Source organism: Phascolarctos cinereus, unplaced genomic scaffold, assembly GCF_003287225.1.
Source record: "Phascolarctos cinereus isolate Bilbo 61053 unplaced genomic scaffold, phaCin_HiC Scaffold_4;HRSCAF=312, whole genome shotgun sequence".
Classification (NCBI taxonomy): domain Eukaryota; kingdom Metazoa; phylum Chordata; class Mammalia; order Diprotodontia; family Phascolarctidae; genus Phascolarctos; species Phascolarctos cinereus.
Window position 1 is genome coordinate 181,913,253 of NW_027555847.1, and position 16,932 is coordinate 181,930,184.

The 16,932-nt window shown below is 39.2% G+C and overlaps 1 protein-coding gene across 3 annotated transcripts in view; it reads right to left on the reverse strand.

Moving 5' to 3' along the window:
* Positions 1-16,260, reverse strand: part of PTAR1 (protein prenyltransferase alpha subunit repeat containing 1) — a 52,278-nt gene extending 36,018 nt beyond the window's left edge. For 2 of the 3 annotated variants that reach the window (XM_078152811.1, XM_021001795.2), the window contains exons 1-2: positions 15,991-16,260; positions 3,771-3,940 (exon numbers count right to left, since the gene is read on the reverse strand). In XM_078152811.1, coding sequence (XP_078008937.1) covers positions 3,771-3,940; positions 15,991-16,076 — 256 coding nt within the window. In that variant the 5' untranslated portion in view covers positions 16,077-16,260. Of the gene's footprint in view, positions 1-3,770; positions 3,941-15,990 lie in introns of those variants that run through there. The other variant, XM_078152812.1, reaches the window with a different exon arrangement.
* Positions 16,261-16,932: the final 672 nt, after the last annotated feature.

A 16,932-nucleotide genomic window follows, 5' to 3' on the forward strand; every position in this document is an offset into this window, starting at 1 on the left:
TCAGAGATGTTAGATGATGTGCCCACAATTATAGGGCTAATAAGCAGTATTTGGGATTCAAATCTAGATTTCCCTACTCCAAATTTAGCATTCCTCTACTTTGTCATGGTGCATTCAGACCTCAACAAGATCTTGCTGTTTAGCTTGCCATGATATGATCCTTACAAATGTCATATTTTACTCACGCCATCCTCCTCTTTTTTTCCTGGTCCTGCAAGATCTTAGATTTAGGACAGTACTCTTCACATAGTAGGCAAACAACGTTGTATGTTAATTTACTGTAATGTGGTAGGTTCAATTATTATATGCCAACTCTACCGCCTACTTACTTTTATTGTTATGGGTTTCTCTTTACAGTAAACCATCAAAATTTTATGAACGAGGGCTACATCTCCTTTAGTCAAACGCTAAAAAAGAAAACTGAATGTGGATTTTAAAACAATACACATTTCCTAAAAGTCTTTCATAAAGCAATTTAACATGCTTGTTCTCAGGCTTTAAGTATGCTAAGAATAATACCCATAACAATAATGGCACAAGGCTAGGCTGATTAATGTTTAAAAAAAATGAGAAGTATAAATGGCATCTGAAGATGTTGACTATACTTTGTTAGAATCACTAAATCTCAGAGTTGGAAGGAACCTCAGAGGCCTATGTATCTGCTGAGTAATTCCTTCAGACAACAACAGCCCAAACAAGCTATCATCTAGCTTTAGGGATACCACCAAATTATTATATATCGTGGACTGCTGAAGCTATTTTTAAACTATATATTCTAAGGCTTTTCCTTAATGATTATAAAATATTTATGTTTAACCGTACAAGTGTATTTTCTGGGGAAGTATTGATTTTTTTCTACTTCTGCTTCACTGACTACCCTAAAGCCTTTAACTGTGCAGATCACAACAAAATGTGGCAGGTCCTCAAAGATATGCAAGTATCAGATCATCTTACTTGTGTCCTGAGGAACCTGTATGCAGGCCAACAAGCAACAGTTAGAATGGAACATGGAACAATTGACTGGATTAAGACTAGAAAAGCAATACAACAAGGCTGTATATCATCACCTTATTTTTTATTTATTTGCAGAGTACATCACACAAAACTACAGGCTAGACAAATCAAAAGCCAGAATTAAGGTTGTCTGGAGAAATATCAACAATCTCAGATATGCAGATGATACCCTGATGGCAGAAAGTGAAGAAGAATTAAGAAGCTCCTTGATGAGAGTAAAAGAAGAGAGTGTAAAAGCTGGCTTGAAGCTTAACATTAAAAAAAATAAGATCATGACAACTGCTCTCATTACTTCCCGGCAACAAAAGGAGAAGAAACGAAAGCATTGTTACATTTTACATTCCTGACAGCGACTGTAGTTGTAAAATTAAAAGACACTTGTTCCTTGGAAGAAAAAGCTATGGCAAATCTGGACAGCATACTGAAAAGTATAGACATCACCTTGCCCATAAAAGTCCATATAGTCAAAGTTATGGTTTTTCTAGTAGTAACATATGGCTGTGAGACTTGGATTATAAGGAAAGCTGAGCACTGCAGGATTGTCAATTTTGAATTGTGGTGCTGGAAAAGACTTTCGAGAGCCTTCTACACAGCAAGAAGATCAAATTAGTCAATGCTTTAAAAAATTAATACTTACTGGAAGGACAAATACTGAAGCTAAAGTTTATATACTTTGGCCACATAATGAGAAGACAGGACTCATGACCCTGAAGCTGGGAAAGATTGTAGGCAAAAGAGGAGACGGTTGAGGACGAGATAGATAGTGTCAAGGAAGCAAGAAGACCTTGGACAGACTTCGGGAGACAATGAATCATAGAAGGGCCTGGCATCCTATGGTCCATGGGGTCACAAAGAATTAGATATGTCTGAATGATGAACAACTGATTTTTCTAATAACTTTTATAATTTTCTAGTGACATTTATTATATGTTTCAGTGACCCTAAATCGTTAAAACAAGTTTGATAAGGTGTCTTTACAATTAATCAGCCTATTTACCTATCTTCTCCTCATCAGAAATTTGCTCCTTTAAATTCCATAGCACCACATAATTTCAGGCAGTTAGTATGTGGCAGCACAAGCTATAAAGAATCTTTATCAAGACATAAATAATCTGGATTCAGACATTTTAAACTATCTAATCAAAGTGGTTATCTGTTTCACCATATATCACCATGGGTAAGCTTAAGAATGTGATGATATAAAAAAGTTCATCCTGAAAACATAAAAAATCCATTAAAATTCCAAGTGTGAATGCCAGCTTTGATGTGAGTAAGCCTATTTAACCTCTATTCTATTTAACTTCCTCTGCTAACAGTAAGTTTGGTACCTCATAAAGCCTAAGATGGGGTGCAGAACCTGTAGTCTCAAGGCCACATGTGGCCCTCTAGGTCTTCAAGTGCAGCCCTTTGACTGAATCCAAACTTCACAGAATAAATCCCCTTAATAAAAGTATTTGTTCTGTAAAACCTGGACCCAATCAAAAGTCTGCACCCAAGGACCTAGAAGGCCATATGTGGCCTCGAGGCTGCAGGTTCCCAACCCTGGCCTAAGCAGTACAACTACATGAATCAACATGGAAGAAAAGTGACAAGTCTGAGTGCAAAGCAAAGTTTAAAAGATGTATTTCATCATACCCAGAGATAATTTGATGGTGAGCCAATAAGAAAAGAAGTGATTGGAAATTTTTTTAGGTAAAGATGACTAGGATAAAAGGATGAACAAAAAAAGATCAGATATGAAGTAATTATAGCAATTGACTTATTTTTAACTATTTGCGTCTTCTTTAGGGAAGATTATTTTTTTCCCCACAACACACAGATTCCGTATTTTCTCAACTAGCTATTTATGTGCACTGGCATATACAATACAACTCTAGCAAGAAAATAAGATGATTCATCAGGTGTCACAGTGGTAAGGTAGTGAGTAGACCAACACAGTCTGTTCTTACAACAAAGAGGATTGCAGGGGAGAAAGGACACACAGAAGCAGCCTGAGTTAATGTAAAGAGTGCTGAACTCAGATTCAGTCAGACAAGGTCAAATACTACCTTTGTAGCTGAGGATCAAATGATCCTCACGTACACTGCTTTGTAAATCTTAAAGCACTACATAAATATAATTTTTTTTAAAGCAATGAGCAGGTATTGCTAATTACCTATAATGTACCTAGCACTGAGGAGCATAAAACTTGTTTTTGAAGATGATGTCATTTAAGGTGAGAGACATGAACCAAATCTTGAAGAAGATGTAGAATTTGTTCATAGAGGGGAAGCAGGGCATTTTAGACCAGGGAAAAGACAAAAAACATGAGCTCCTTAATGGCAGGAACCCCTGTTTGTTTTTGTATACCCTTGCACAAAACAAATGTTTAACAAACACTTACTGAAATTAAAAAAAGGAAAGAGCAGAGCAATTAGAATGACTGGAGTGGAAGGTTAATGTGGGGAAGTAATGGACCTTAACTGAACTTTGTATCTTCCCCAACACTATACTGAAGAAATAATAGGTGCTTAACATTTCTAAAATCTGAATTTTCTCTGGCCCCTGAACAGGTAAAGGACTTTAAACTACATACTATAAACTGGATTCCTGTGTGGTGGCACCTTCATGAATCTGTGTCACAGTATACCCACAATAATCATTCCTGCAATCCTTTCTTATGTTACTTAAGCTGCTACTTATTGTGGCTTTTCACCCATAAAGATGATGCTCATTCATTATAGATTATCTAAGAAAAAGATATTGTTCAGACTTACCATCTTTGTTTAGTCGCTGCTTTCTTTGCCTGTAGAGGAGAAGCTTGTTGTGGACATATGGCAAAAGAAACTTGACACACCAACTTTCCACACCAAGTTTATTTTCAACCAAGACTATTGGACTCCGGTTGTACCGAGCTTCAGGACAGGGAATTAGTCCTATTTCATCTCTTAACACGAAAAATACATGAGAGTTAATGGTATGCTATAGTTTTATAATTAGAATTGTTTTAAATATATACAAATACACAGCAAGTTGAAAAACATTTTTGTCATTTAAAAATACAGCTGACATAATAGCTTATTAATAATATAAAAGCTTAACATGTTATATATGTATCAGCTATATATTAATGATAAAAAAGATTACTTTATAAACACAAAGAGCAGAAAAGATTGTATATAAAAATGTGAATATTATATACCTAAATAAAGAGGAATACTGAGTTTCTCCCATTTTTTCCTCACTTCTCCCTTAGTATATTTTTAACTTCCATTTCTTGTTATTCCCCTCTTAAAACCATTAAATGGAACAAATCCACCACAAGCTCTGTATTTGTCTTTCTTCAATCTTTATAACACCCAAAGACAGTAAGATTCTAAATGGACCCTTGTCTCTTCTCCCCAGTTAGGAGAAAGCAACTTATCATTACTTAGCCCTGTCCAATTACTCAAATGTATTTGCTTTCCTAGATTTCTCTTCTCCTCTACACTTCAAGATCTAGCCAATTCTGGTCTTTACATACAGAATGCTTTAAAGTCTCCAGTCTTATTAAACATTAATTTTCCTCCCATAGGATTATACTAGTTTTGCTGGTAAAATTATTCTTGATTTTATCTTTTGTAATATCCTATTCTAAAATTTTCTCTCCTTTAAAATATTTTGCATGATAATACTGTGTGATCCAGATTGTAGTTTCTTAATACTAACATTTTTTCTTTCTTGGCTTCTTTAAGTATTTTTTGATTCGACCTGGAAGCTCTGGATTTTGGCTGTAACATTCCTGGATATTTTCAGTTTGGGGTTTCTTTCAAGAAGACTGGTGGATTTTTTTTCTATTTCTTCTAGTAACTCTGGTATTTATTAACTTATTTTGTATTTCTGATGTCTTGAAATATGGTAAGCAGATTTTTTTGGTTATGGTTTCACAGAAATGTGATACTTCTCAAATTATCTCTCCCTGACTTGTTTTTCAGGCCAGTTTTGTTCTTCCATTTTTTCAGTCTTTTGACTTCTCCAGTATTTGTTATCTCATGGAATCACAGAATTCTATTTGTTCTAGACTTTTTTTTTTCCCAAGGAGTCCACCTCTTAGATGGAGTTTTCCACTTTCTGTTCTAAGTTATTCTCCTTTCAATTTTTTTCTCCCAGAGCTATAATTTCAATTGCTTCATTTCTTTTAACTGCTTCTTGAGCTCTTGTGACCAAGTCATTCTTTTCTCCGAAGCTCTGTTTTGACATGTTGTGAAATTACTTTCTACTCTTAGGCTTTTCAACCCACAATATTTCTTCATAGTATTTGCATTTTCTTCTACTTATTCATTATTTCTAGCCTCAGATGTTGAATTGGGATTTTGTGCCAGGGTCAAGTTTTACCCCCAGCTTACACATTGACCCCATACTCTTGGATGGGGAGCGAAGGCCCTATTTGGACCTGATTCCCTCTATAATATAGATACCACCAACACTGCTGTTCTGGCTGGTACGGCACTCCCTCTGCCCTATACTACCATTGTGGCTTCTTCTTTTGTCTCCTGGTGGTCCAATGCAGACATTGGCTTCAACTCATTTCTGTCTCCTTTCCCTCACACAATCCCCAACTGGGATTTGCTGTGTCCAACTGTAGCCCTGAGAGATCCCATTTACCAGAGTTTGTTCTTACTGGCATCCTACAGGTAGGTGCATGCTTCTATCAATTCTCTGTCCCAAAACCTCAGTGCCTCTAGGCTTCTGTCTGTTTCCTTGTGCAGTGCTGGTCACGGAAGAGGTTACTGATGTTTTTCTTTGGTCATCTTGATCACTACTTGATCTGATACTTTTTTAGATATTTTCTTGGGTTAATGTGGTTTCCTGTAGGACCTTCTACATCACCATCTTAACTAGAAGTCTCACCAACTGAGCTTTAAATTATATAATGGTAATCCTAGAAATTTATTTCATAGGGAAATATTCAAATGTCTTACAGAACATTTGCCTTATACAGTGAAATTAACAAATAAACATAAAAATATTTTGCCTAACCTAGACACATATAAATGTCTTGTAACATATAAAAATCAAATCTTATTGACTGCATTAAGGAATAAGGAAGGACATTGCTTATTGACTTCCTTTACAAGTATGACCTTCACTTTACCACCATCCACAATCACACCAGTAATCCTTTCCCCTTCAAATATATGGTAATAAAGATCACTGTAAAGAATTTTGTAAATTAAAAAAAAAAGGGGGAAGGAAAAAGAAATCTGAAGAAATAGAACCATAAACAAAGAGACTACAGGTCCCAACCCAATGTTTCTTTTTGGCGACCTACTCCTGGCTTTTTCTTTTTTAGTGTAATTTAGGTACATAAAGTTTTGCCTTATTATTGTCTCCTGATTAAATAAGCCCTCATAATAATTACATAGTTAAATTTTAGAACAGAACCATCTTCCTAAATGTTCAAAGGCATGTAGGAGTGGTCAAGTGGTTTGGGATGACTGGGGCTGGGGGCCTCGAAGAAGGAGGCATCTTGATGGGAGTGGCCAATTCTAGAGAAGGAGTTTAGGGAGGATCTTGAAGCTAGGGTGACTGGGGGTGGGTCCTGGGAGAATCCCTATGGGAGTGTCTAAGAGATTGAATGGGGTCATCCAAATAGACAATGGAGGGCTAGGCTTAATTAGGATAAGAAAGAATTGGGAGATTGGGCCTAGATAAGCAATGGCCAGTTGAGCAGATTATAGCCTCAGGCAACCACTTGAGATTTCTTTGACCTAGCGAGTTCAAGGAAATTTTAAGGGTTTTCAGAGGCCTGTAGACCAACAGGACCCAAATTCTTTTTGAGGTGAGGGGCAAAGGTCTTGGCTTGGACCCATACCCCATCAAAGTGATTTGCCCAGGGTCACACAGCTAGTAAGTGTCTGAGGCTGGATTTGAACTTCGGAAGATTAATCTTCCTAACCTCAGGCCTAGCACTTATCCATTGTGCCACCTAGCTGCCCAAACTGAAACAGAACACATCAAAGTGGGACTGGGACAGTGACTATTATTACATTGTCAGTCTGGGTGAGGCAGTCTTAAATAAGTAAAAATACACTTTAAAAACCAGTTTCAAATTAAAAGATCTCTACTTTCCAGTCCAATATACAAATAACAAAGTACCTGCAAGAACTTCTTCCAGCAGATTGAGTCCTATCCTGTTATATGAAGCATATAGAAGTTGACTTGTCTAGGGTCAAAAAACAAGTTCAGTACTCTCTCCAAGACATAATTTTATCTTTTCTAGCCTAATTATTATTCACAGTAATGCCTAACATTTTTTATGTAGGGTTTTAATGTTTCTAAAGCATTCCATTCAAATTCCAAATCCAAAACATATTAACTGTGAGACACTGGGCCACTCTGGGATCTAGTTTCCTCAACTGTAAAAGGAAATAATGATATGTAGAGTACAAGATTTATAAGGCCCAAATGAGATAATTGATGTGAACTGCTTTGCAAACCATCTATTTTGAAGTCATATGACCATTCCAGAAATCTTCAAAGGATTCTTTGTGTCCTCATTTTCATGAGATCATAGATTTAGAGCTATTTAGACCTCATAAGGCCATCACCTTATCATATACATGGAGGAAGAAAAAGAAGTTCGGAAAGATCAAGTGATACACCCAGGACCACAGAGCTATTTGCTGGCAGGACTAAATAAAGAACACTGGCCTCCAAGAAAATGCTCTTTTTACTATAGTGGAGATTACTGTGTTGGTACTAAGGATGCTCTACAAAATACATTTATTCTAAGTTTCTGGAAATTATAATCATGGGATTTTAGAACTGGAAAGGACCTTAGAGATTGGCTAGTGTCCAATGCCTTCTTTCTCTAGATGAGAAAACCGAGGCCCAGGAAAGGGAAGTAACTTGCTATGATCAACAAGTAACAAAGCTTAGTTGTGAACTAGGTCTGACTCTTAATTCACGCTAATCAATTTTTTAATCAACACTGAAATGACATGAGGTAGGACTCTTCTCCTACATGTACTCCTCTAACAGGGACAGGGATATACCCTTTTTGTTAACTGATAAAGACAACTGAAAAAATTCTGCTAATGCAGAATAATGTTGGTCATCTACATAAGAGATGTGGCCACATGAAGCAAGTGGCAGAAGTGACATATGACCTTTCCAGTCTGAACCAGCTATCCATTTATCCTCAGGAACTTGAGGGTACACTCTTGACTTTGTTCTTCATATTAAATGGCTCTTTTTAAAAATGTACTACTATATAAATTCCCCGACTATTCAGAAATGTAATTCACAAAGGAATCTTGGAGGTCCCACACAGCTAACAATGCAATGCCCAAATAATGTGAAATAGTACATAAAATTATTATTGCACTTGGGGCATAATGTAAACCTAGTCTAATTATTAATTTTCTCTAACTAGGGCTTTCCCAGTCCTAATCCTCACCCAGTATGACGCAATTATATTTAAAAGAATAATTCTTGTGTATTGGTGACTAAATTCAAAGATTTTAGAGGATAGACTATCTGAAGTCAGTAAAACATGTTTTCCTTTGTATGCCCCAAATTTCTTGCACATATCATAAACTTAAATCTCTCACTCTATCTCTCTACACTTCACCAATAACTGTAATAAACTAAAGAAATAAATTTTATGGTCACTATCCCAGGCCAGGCCCTTTATTATAATTTGCTTAGACTACTAAAATAGCCTCGTAATTGGTCTTTCAGTTTCTAATCCCATCCTCTGTATTCATTCTCCACACTGCCCACAAACAACCTTTTACATCACTCTCCCACTCAAAAATTTTCAACCGCTCCTCATTACCTAAAGGACAAAAGTCCAAACTACTTAGTCTAGCATCCAAGGCCCTCTATGACCTAGCCTCAAATTAAGCTTTACAATCATATTTTGCATTACTCCCTCATACGAATTTATTTTAGAATCAAGGAAGTCTAGTCTATTCACTGTTCCATAAAGGTCCTTCAGGCAATCAAAAAGTATTTATTAAATAACTACTATGTGCCAGACATGCTAAGCATGACTGCATACATACAGAAATGAAACAGTCCCTACCCTCATGAAGCTTACATTCTCATGAGGGAGACAACATGGAAATAACTAGGTACATACAAATTAATAAGTCACACACACACACGGAGGGGGGGAGACAGAGACAGAGAGAGAGAGAGAAGAGAGAGAGAGAGAGAGAAAGAGAGAGAGAGAGAGAGGAGAGAGGAGAGAGAGAGAGAGAGAGAGAGAGACAGAGACAGAGACAGAGACAGAGACTTAATGGGAGAGGGGAAGGCCCTAGCAGTTGGAAACAGAATATGTCTCCCACAAAAGGTGGTACTGCACCAAGTCCTGAAAGAAGCCAGGTAGAGGAGAGAAGGGAGAACTACGCAGTCACGAAGGGGATAGTCAGTGCAAAGGCACAGAACAGAGGTGGAGTGTCATGAGTAAAAACAGCAAATAGGCTTATATTTGGACTATAAGAATGTGTGGAGGGGAGTGATATATAAAAAATTAGAAAGGTAGGGTGGTGCTAAGTTCTGAAGAGCTTTCATTGCCAAACAAAAGAAATTTCTATTTGATCCTAAATATAATAGTAAACTACTAGAATTTATTTAGTAGGAGAGTGATATGGTCAGACCTGAGTTTTAGGAATATCAATTTGACAACAGTATGGGTGATGGGGGGGGAGAAGACAAGATAGACATCAGGCAGGAAGATCAATTAGGAGGCCATTGAAATAGCCTAGATGAGAGCTGATGAAAGCCTGAATGAGTTGGTAGCTATGTGAGCAGAGAGGGTGACAGATATTGTGGAGCTACAATCAATAAGACTTGGGAATTTAGCAGTGAGGAAAAGTAGAGTAGAGGATTAGTGAGGTTTGTGAACCTAGCCAGTTAGTAAATTTGCATTTATTAAGCATTTACTAAGGGTCAGGCATAATGCTAAGCTAAGGGCCCATTAAGAAGGACAAAATAAAATAAAACAAAACAGAAGAGAGCACAGAGGGGCCTTCAAAGCAACAAAACAAAAGGTAACCTCGAGGAGTTCACATTCTAAAGGGAGTATTAAAAAAAAATAAGAAAAGCAAGAGACAAAAGGAATTCAATTAAATTTCCTCTTTCATAATGGAAAACAACTGCTAAACAAATTGGGGCATATGATGAGATGATTTCAGAGAATACAGAGTAGTATGCACTGATGCAGAGTAGTAAAGTGAGAAGAACCAGGAGAACAATTTCTACAAGAACATCTAAAGCAAAGAACTTTAAAAGACTTTATAACTCTAATCAATGCAATGACCATGTCTCCAGAAGACCTATGATAAAATGTTATCCATCTCCTAAAAGAGGTGATGGACACAAGGTGCAAAAATAGACATGCATTTTGGGGCATGGACACTGTATGGACAGGTTTTGACTAACGATGCTTATTTGTTCCAAGGGTCTTTTTTTCCCCCCTTTCTTTCTGTTGGGGCAGGTTAGTAAGTGATGCAAAACAACAAAACAAAACAAAACAAACCCTGAGCCACTGAATCATTTTTAAAAATGCATGGAACAGAAAGGAACAGACAAGAAGATGGTTTTGAAAGAAATGCTGTATACACACACATATGTATATATACATATATACATACATATATAAAAGCAAGCAGCATGAAATGGAAAGTCATGTTCTCATATATATATATTCTCTTTTTGTGTTCTGGAGGGTATCTAAAAATGTTCTTTCTGGTGTTTAAATTTAGGAGAAAAAAAAAAGACTGGAGAAAGGTAGGAAGAAGCCGAGCCAGGTTGTGAAGTGCTTTAAAAGTCAAACTGTCAAGACGATTTTACATTTAACTGTAATTTATTAAATATGGAGTTGACGTGGTCAGATCTTCCTGAACTTAATGAAAATCACATAACAACCAGAAGGCTACTCCAGTAGTACAGACATGCTGCAACGAGGGCCTAAATCAGGTGAGAATTAAAGTGATCTTCCTAAAGTATAGGTCTGGCCATGTCAACCCCGCCCATTCAATAAACTCCAATTCCTCTGTTTGGCTTTTAAAGTCTCTTATACCTTGACCCACTTCTATCTATCTAATCTTCACACTTTACTATGATCCAGTGATACTGGCCTCCTTGCTCTTCCTCACACAAGATCTCCATTTCCTGCTCTAGTTATTTTCCCTGGCAGTCCCCCATGCCTTGAATTCACTCCCTCATCTCGGCCACCTGGCCTCCCTGACCTGCTTTAGGCCAACTAGAATGCCTTCTCTTCCAAGAAGCTTTTCCCAGTCCCCTTTAATGATAGTACCTTTCCTCTGTCATTATTTCTAATATATCCTGTATATATCTTGCTGGTATATAGTTGTTTGCATGGTTCTTCTTCCTCGTGAATTCTCTGAAGGCACAAACTGTTTTGGCCTAAGAGTGCTTAATAAATGAATGTTTGCTGACTCTGTATTGGTTATTTTTTGAAGAGGACCTGGTGACTTTAGTGAAGAAAGGTGGACTTATATATATAACAATGTGCTTCGAAGGTAGAAACAAGACTTGGCAACAGATCGTATATGTGCAGTGAGAGCAAGTAAGAAATTGAAGAACACAGGGTGTTCCACAGAAGGAATATGGGTGACTGGGAGGATGGTGGTACCTGCAATACTAATAGAGAAGTTCAATAGTAGGAAAGGTTTTTTTGGGGGAAAGTTATATTTTGGGCATGTTGAGATAAAATAATTTTTGACATGGAGAAGATTCTTAGCAATTACCCAGAGTAAACACCATCATTTTACGGATGAAATTTAGGCCCAAAAAGAGATTAAGAGATTTGCCCAAGGTCATAAATGATAACCATAACTTATATAGCACTCTAAACTTTATATTACCTCATTCAATTCACAAAATAACCCTATTTATTATATTCTATAGTTACTATTGGACTTATTTAACAGAAGAAACTGAGGTTCAAAATGATGAGTTATCCCTTCCACACTGGGGGAGGCGGTTATAGAGACATGGCACCTCCACAATCTGGAATATCTGTGCAAAAATTTTTGGCTCTCTCTTCGTACCAGAGAAGTCTGAATTATTATTGTGCTAAAAGATAAAATAAAACAATACTACACATGTATTTTATGCATTTCTGAGTATCTAAACTTTTGTGTCATCTATGGCTTCCACGAAACTCCCCAATAATTCCCACTTATGTCAACCCGCAATATGTCGAAACCGAGATAGGTAAAGTAGTGATGTGGAATGGATAACTGTATATGGTTTGTCTAAGGTCACACCATAAGTTGTCAGAAAGAAGATGCTAATCCAGGTCTTGCCTTCAAGTTCTATACCTTCTGTCCACTATACTAAGAGCACTGGAATCTAGAACAGGAGTAAGATCTTCTAACTCCTTCCAATGCACTTTCTTAAGAGATGCCTTACACATTCCCATATAGGTACCTTTTCTCAGTCTTTACCTACCCAAATCATTTCAATTCTTTCAGAACCAGCTCATCTAATTGCTTCCATGAAGCTTGCCTTAAAGAGTACTTACTGCTTATGTCATTTGTCTAACATTATCTTACATGACATCTGTTGTTAGTGTGCCTTTCTCATCTCACTAGCTAGATTAGGGGCAGGCAGGTGCTTCAATGGATAGAATGCTGGGCCTGGAGTCAGGAAGATCCAAGTTCAAATTCTGTCTCAGACATTTCCTGGCTGTGTGACCCTGGGCATATCACTTAACCTGTCTACCTTAATCCACTGGAGAAGGAAATGGCAAGCCACTATGATATCTTGCCAAGAAAACCCCACAGACAACATTGATGTACTATGTTCCACAGGTCATGAAGAATCAGATACCACTTAACAACAAGCTATATTATAAATTCCCTGAGGGGAAGGCTCATGTTTTATATTTCTTTGCCTCATTCTGGCCTAGCATGGTGTCCTGAACATAGGTGATTCAATGAAGTTGATTTATAAAAAAAGGATAATTCCCTTGATGTAAGAATAACAACTGATTCAATTTTGTTCAGAGCTGTCTCCTGTTTAGTTAGCAATCATTGACAATATGGTTCAGCAGGTCAAGTTTTGACTTGTCTTTCAAATAAAAGGGATGGGTTTCTCTGAAATAATCGACTTTCTTTATGGCTAGGTCTCCTGTCTTGATGAACCACTGGACATGGAAAATTTAACAAGCAATTTGTCAGAGAAAGAATATTTAAACAACATAAACAGCACAATTAATGGAGGAGCAGAATTGCAATAATGAAAACTGACACCTTTCTGGGTATAGGAAAATAACAAAAGCAAAAGATAAAGGATGGAAATTTTTTTGTAATAAAAATCACAAAGACATAGCTTTCAAGGAAAGCATTCACCTTTTATTTACATTTATTTATATATTTAAAAGAATTTATTTGAAATAAGAGAATCTAGGAGTTCTGTTTGAATTACTGAAAAGTCCAAATTTATATCAAAAGTTTAGTGCAGGAGATAATATAAATGAAAATTTAATAATTATAAAATATTAGTTAAAAGAATCAAGTCACAATAGACCTAAATTGTTACTCCTTAAAAATGCATCAAACAAGCTAGCATTTATTTTAAAATATTCTATTTTCCTAATGCTACTTCTAAATTATCAGTAAGTCTGAACTAGTATGGTTCAAATTAAGAAAGTTTTACAATAAAAATTTTCCTCAAGGGGGGGTACACTACATCTACTGATTTGTAACTGTTTTAATAATTCCAGACTTGCCCTGCCAAGTGATGTCATCTCAGTCCACCTCACAAGCTTTGTAAAGAATTTAGAGCAACCTGTAAAGGTAGCTGGATGATTGACTTGCTTTTACCTCCTGCTATTTCTTCAAAGCAAATATATATTAGTATAGTTATTTCTTCAGTTATTTCGGAGGATGTCTCTGTGTAATGAAGCTCCCAATTTTAGGACTCAGTAATTGCTATGGTTACTCCTAGACATCAGTCTGACTAATTTTCAAGAGCCAAAAGACAGCTGGGGTGGTGGGGAGAGAAGTAGAAAAAGAGAACACTTTGTCTGGATCCCTCCTTTGTCCCCACTCTCTACCTTAAATTTATCTGTATAAATATCCTAACCCCTAAACACACTATAACAGCTCTTGAGAGCAGACAAGGTCTGTGTCGTTTTTTAAAAATTATATTCCTAAGGTTTATTCCTAACCATCATGCTGGAGTGACTTCCTCACTCCTGATATTGTGTGGACACTAAAGGAGCACAGTTAGAATGTTGGAGCACAGTTAGAATGTTATAGTGGGAAGGGAAAGGGCACTACCTTTGGAAGAAGAGGAACTGGGTTCAAATCTTACCTCTGATCTTGGACAACTCCCTGGTACTTGATTTCCTCATCTATAAAACTGTGTACTACATGACAGTGAAGTTTGTTCTGGATATATTCCTATTACACCTTGATCTAAATAGGTGATCAGCCCACATTTTATCCAAAAAAGGGAAATCTTCTCTGCTGTACCAAACTTAAGTAGGTAATGAGGCTGGAATAAAAATAATGAGAGTCCCATATGGTATAGATGATGATTATGACACAGATACAGCAGTAGTAAAGTTCAATTTGCTTTATGCCAATCCTCATACTATACCTAACAGGTTCAGCAGGTACTTGAGATTATCAGCACCTATACCTACCCACTCCTCTCAAAATCTTTCTTTATGGGGTGCCCAAACCATTCTTACATGTTTTACAATCCTCTTGACCAGAGTAAAATGACACAGAAAGGCAAACACCCGGAATCTTCATTAAATAGCGGGGCAGGGCAGTTAAAAAAAATTCTCCATTCTTCATTGTAGCCCACTATAAGCTTGGAAAATCTTAAAAGTTTTTTTTTTTAAAAGAAGCAATACCTACATAAGAGGGACAGCATAGCACAATGAAAAGAGAACAGGCCTCACAAGCCAAGAACCTGTATTCTAGAAGAATTTAATGGCTGGGAGACCCTGCACAAATGACTCAACTTCTCAGTGCCCTAGGCAACTAAGACTCCGCTGCAGGGCAGATGCAGGTCTGTAACTGATAAGAGGGAATTCCTTCTTGGGTAAAACAACCTAAGACAGTAGAAAGAACAAATGGGCTTGAAGTCAGAAAATCTGAGTGTGAGGGGCCCTGTAGCTGTGACCTTGGGCTGGCTGATCAATTAACCTCTCTGAGCCTCAGTTTCTTCATCCGTAAAATGAGAGTAAGAAGACAGTGAGATGCACCGGATGGAGCAATGGTTCTGGAGTTGGAGGACCGGGGTTCAAATGGCATCTCTGAGGCTTACTACACCTACACGTCCTTGAGCAAGTTCCTTCACTTCCAGTTTCAGTTCCCCCATTTGTCAAAGAAGGGAGCTGGCCTGGATGGTGTCGGAGGTCCCTGTCAGCTCTAGATCTATCCGTCCTGGCCTGGCCTCCGAGTTTCAGGAGAGCCCTAAGACAAAGTGGTCAAAAAAGAAAAAAAGTAATTTGTTTGGGATGTGGGCGGGGGGGGGGGGAGGAAAACAAAGATAAGAACAAACATAAAGAAATCCCTTCACATTTCGCAAAAAAGAAAGGCAGAACCAAAAGGTCGAGTTCACCTCTTGGACCTTAACTGGAGGAGGAACGGGGGAGGAGGGAGAAAAAGAAGAGGAGGAAGAGAAAGGAAGAAGAGGAGGAGGAGGAGAAGAAAGGAGGGGAGGAGGAAGGAAAGGGGAAGGAGAGGAGGGACCGCGAGGCGGGACGATGCAGACTTCTCGCCCGCCAGGCGCATAGCGGTCGCCGGCGGCTCTTGGGTCGGAGGCGGGCTGAGGCCGGGGTCTCGCGCCAAGCGCAGGGTGACTCGGGCCCGTACTCTGGGCCACGGGAGAAGGGGAGTGACAGTCATCCAGCCGGCCAGCCCTCCATCCGTCCGTCCCCTCCCCCGAGTCGGGGCTCGGACCCAAACTCGAGACTCCGTCCCCGGCCCCTCGGGCCCCCGCCGGCGCCAGACTCACATGTGCGGATTCCTCTTGAAGGCGTTGTTGATGTCCTTCACCACCCGCTGCACCAGCACCGCCACCTCCTCCGTAGACTCTGCCATTTTTTTTAATTAAAAATTTTTTTTCTGGGGGGGGCGGGCAGCGGTAGGGGCCGAAAGTAAGTCGGGCGGCTGACTCCGTAAAAGCCTGATGTTCCCCAGGGGAGGAGGGGGTTGAGGGTTCCGTGTCCGAGCTTGTGTATGTGTGTGTATGTGTGTGTATGTGTGTGTATGTATGTACGTGTGCGCGCGCGCCCGCGACTTTCTCCGCTGGGCCTCTGAGGAGAGTAGGAGCGCTTCCGGGTCAGCCCACGGGGAGGGGAGGGGGAGGTGTTGGAGCGTTGAAAATTGTGGGGCTCAGTCTTTCCCCTCCCCCCCCACTTCACGTGCGCCTGTGCGCACTAGGCCAACCCGACGCCGGGGCGTCCCCGGGCGAGGCGCCCGTTAAAGGAATAGGAGAGGGGCAACACTTCCTGTGCTTGCGCTCTCTTGACAGGCGGGGGTGAGAACGAGGCTGGGCGGGGGAGGGGAGCGCGCGCCCTTCGTGGGCCGAGCCCCTCCCTCGGCCCGATGCCCTTGCTCGTGGGGCTTCCTCCCGGGGCACTGTTCCGTGCTTCCCGCTTTCGTCCTTGTCTCTTTTCTTCCTTCGCTCCCCTCCGCCTTTTCCTTCCTGCTCCCCTCAACATTTGCATCCTCCTGCCTCCCGCTCTCCCGGAGTGGGGTGGTGAGCCTGTCGGTGTTCGCTCTGGTAGGTTTGCACAACACTTTTACCTACATCATCTCTTTGTTTTTTAAACCCCACGGGAAGAAGCCCAGAAGTTTTGCAGACTCAGCAGCTAAGCAACTTTTTGTTCTCCAGGCGCTCCCGTGGCTTACAATTCATGGAATGTAAGCTCCTCGAGGACAGGGATTTTTTTTT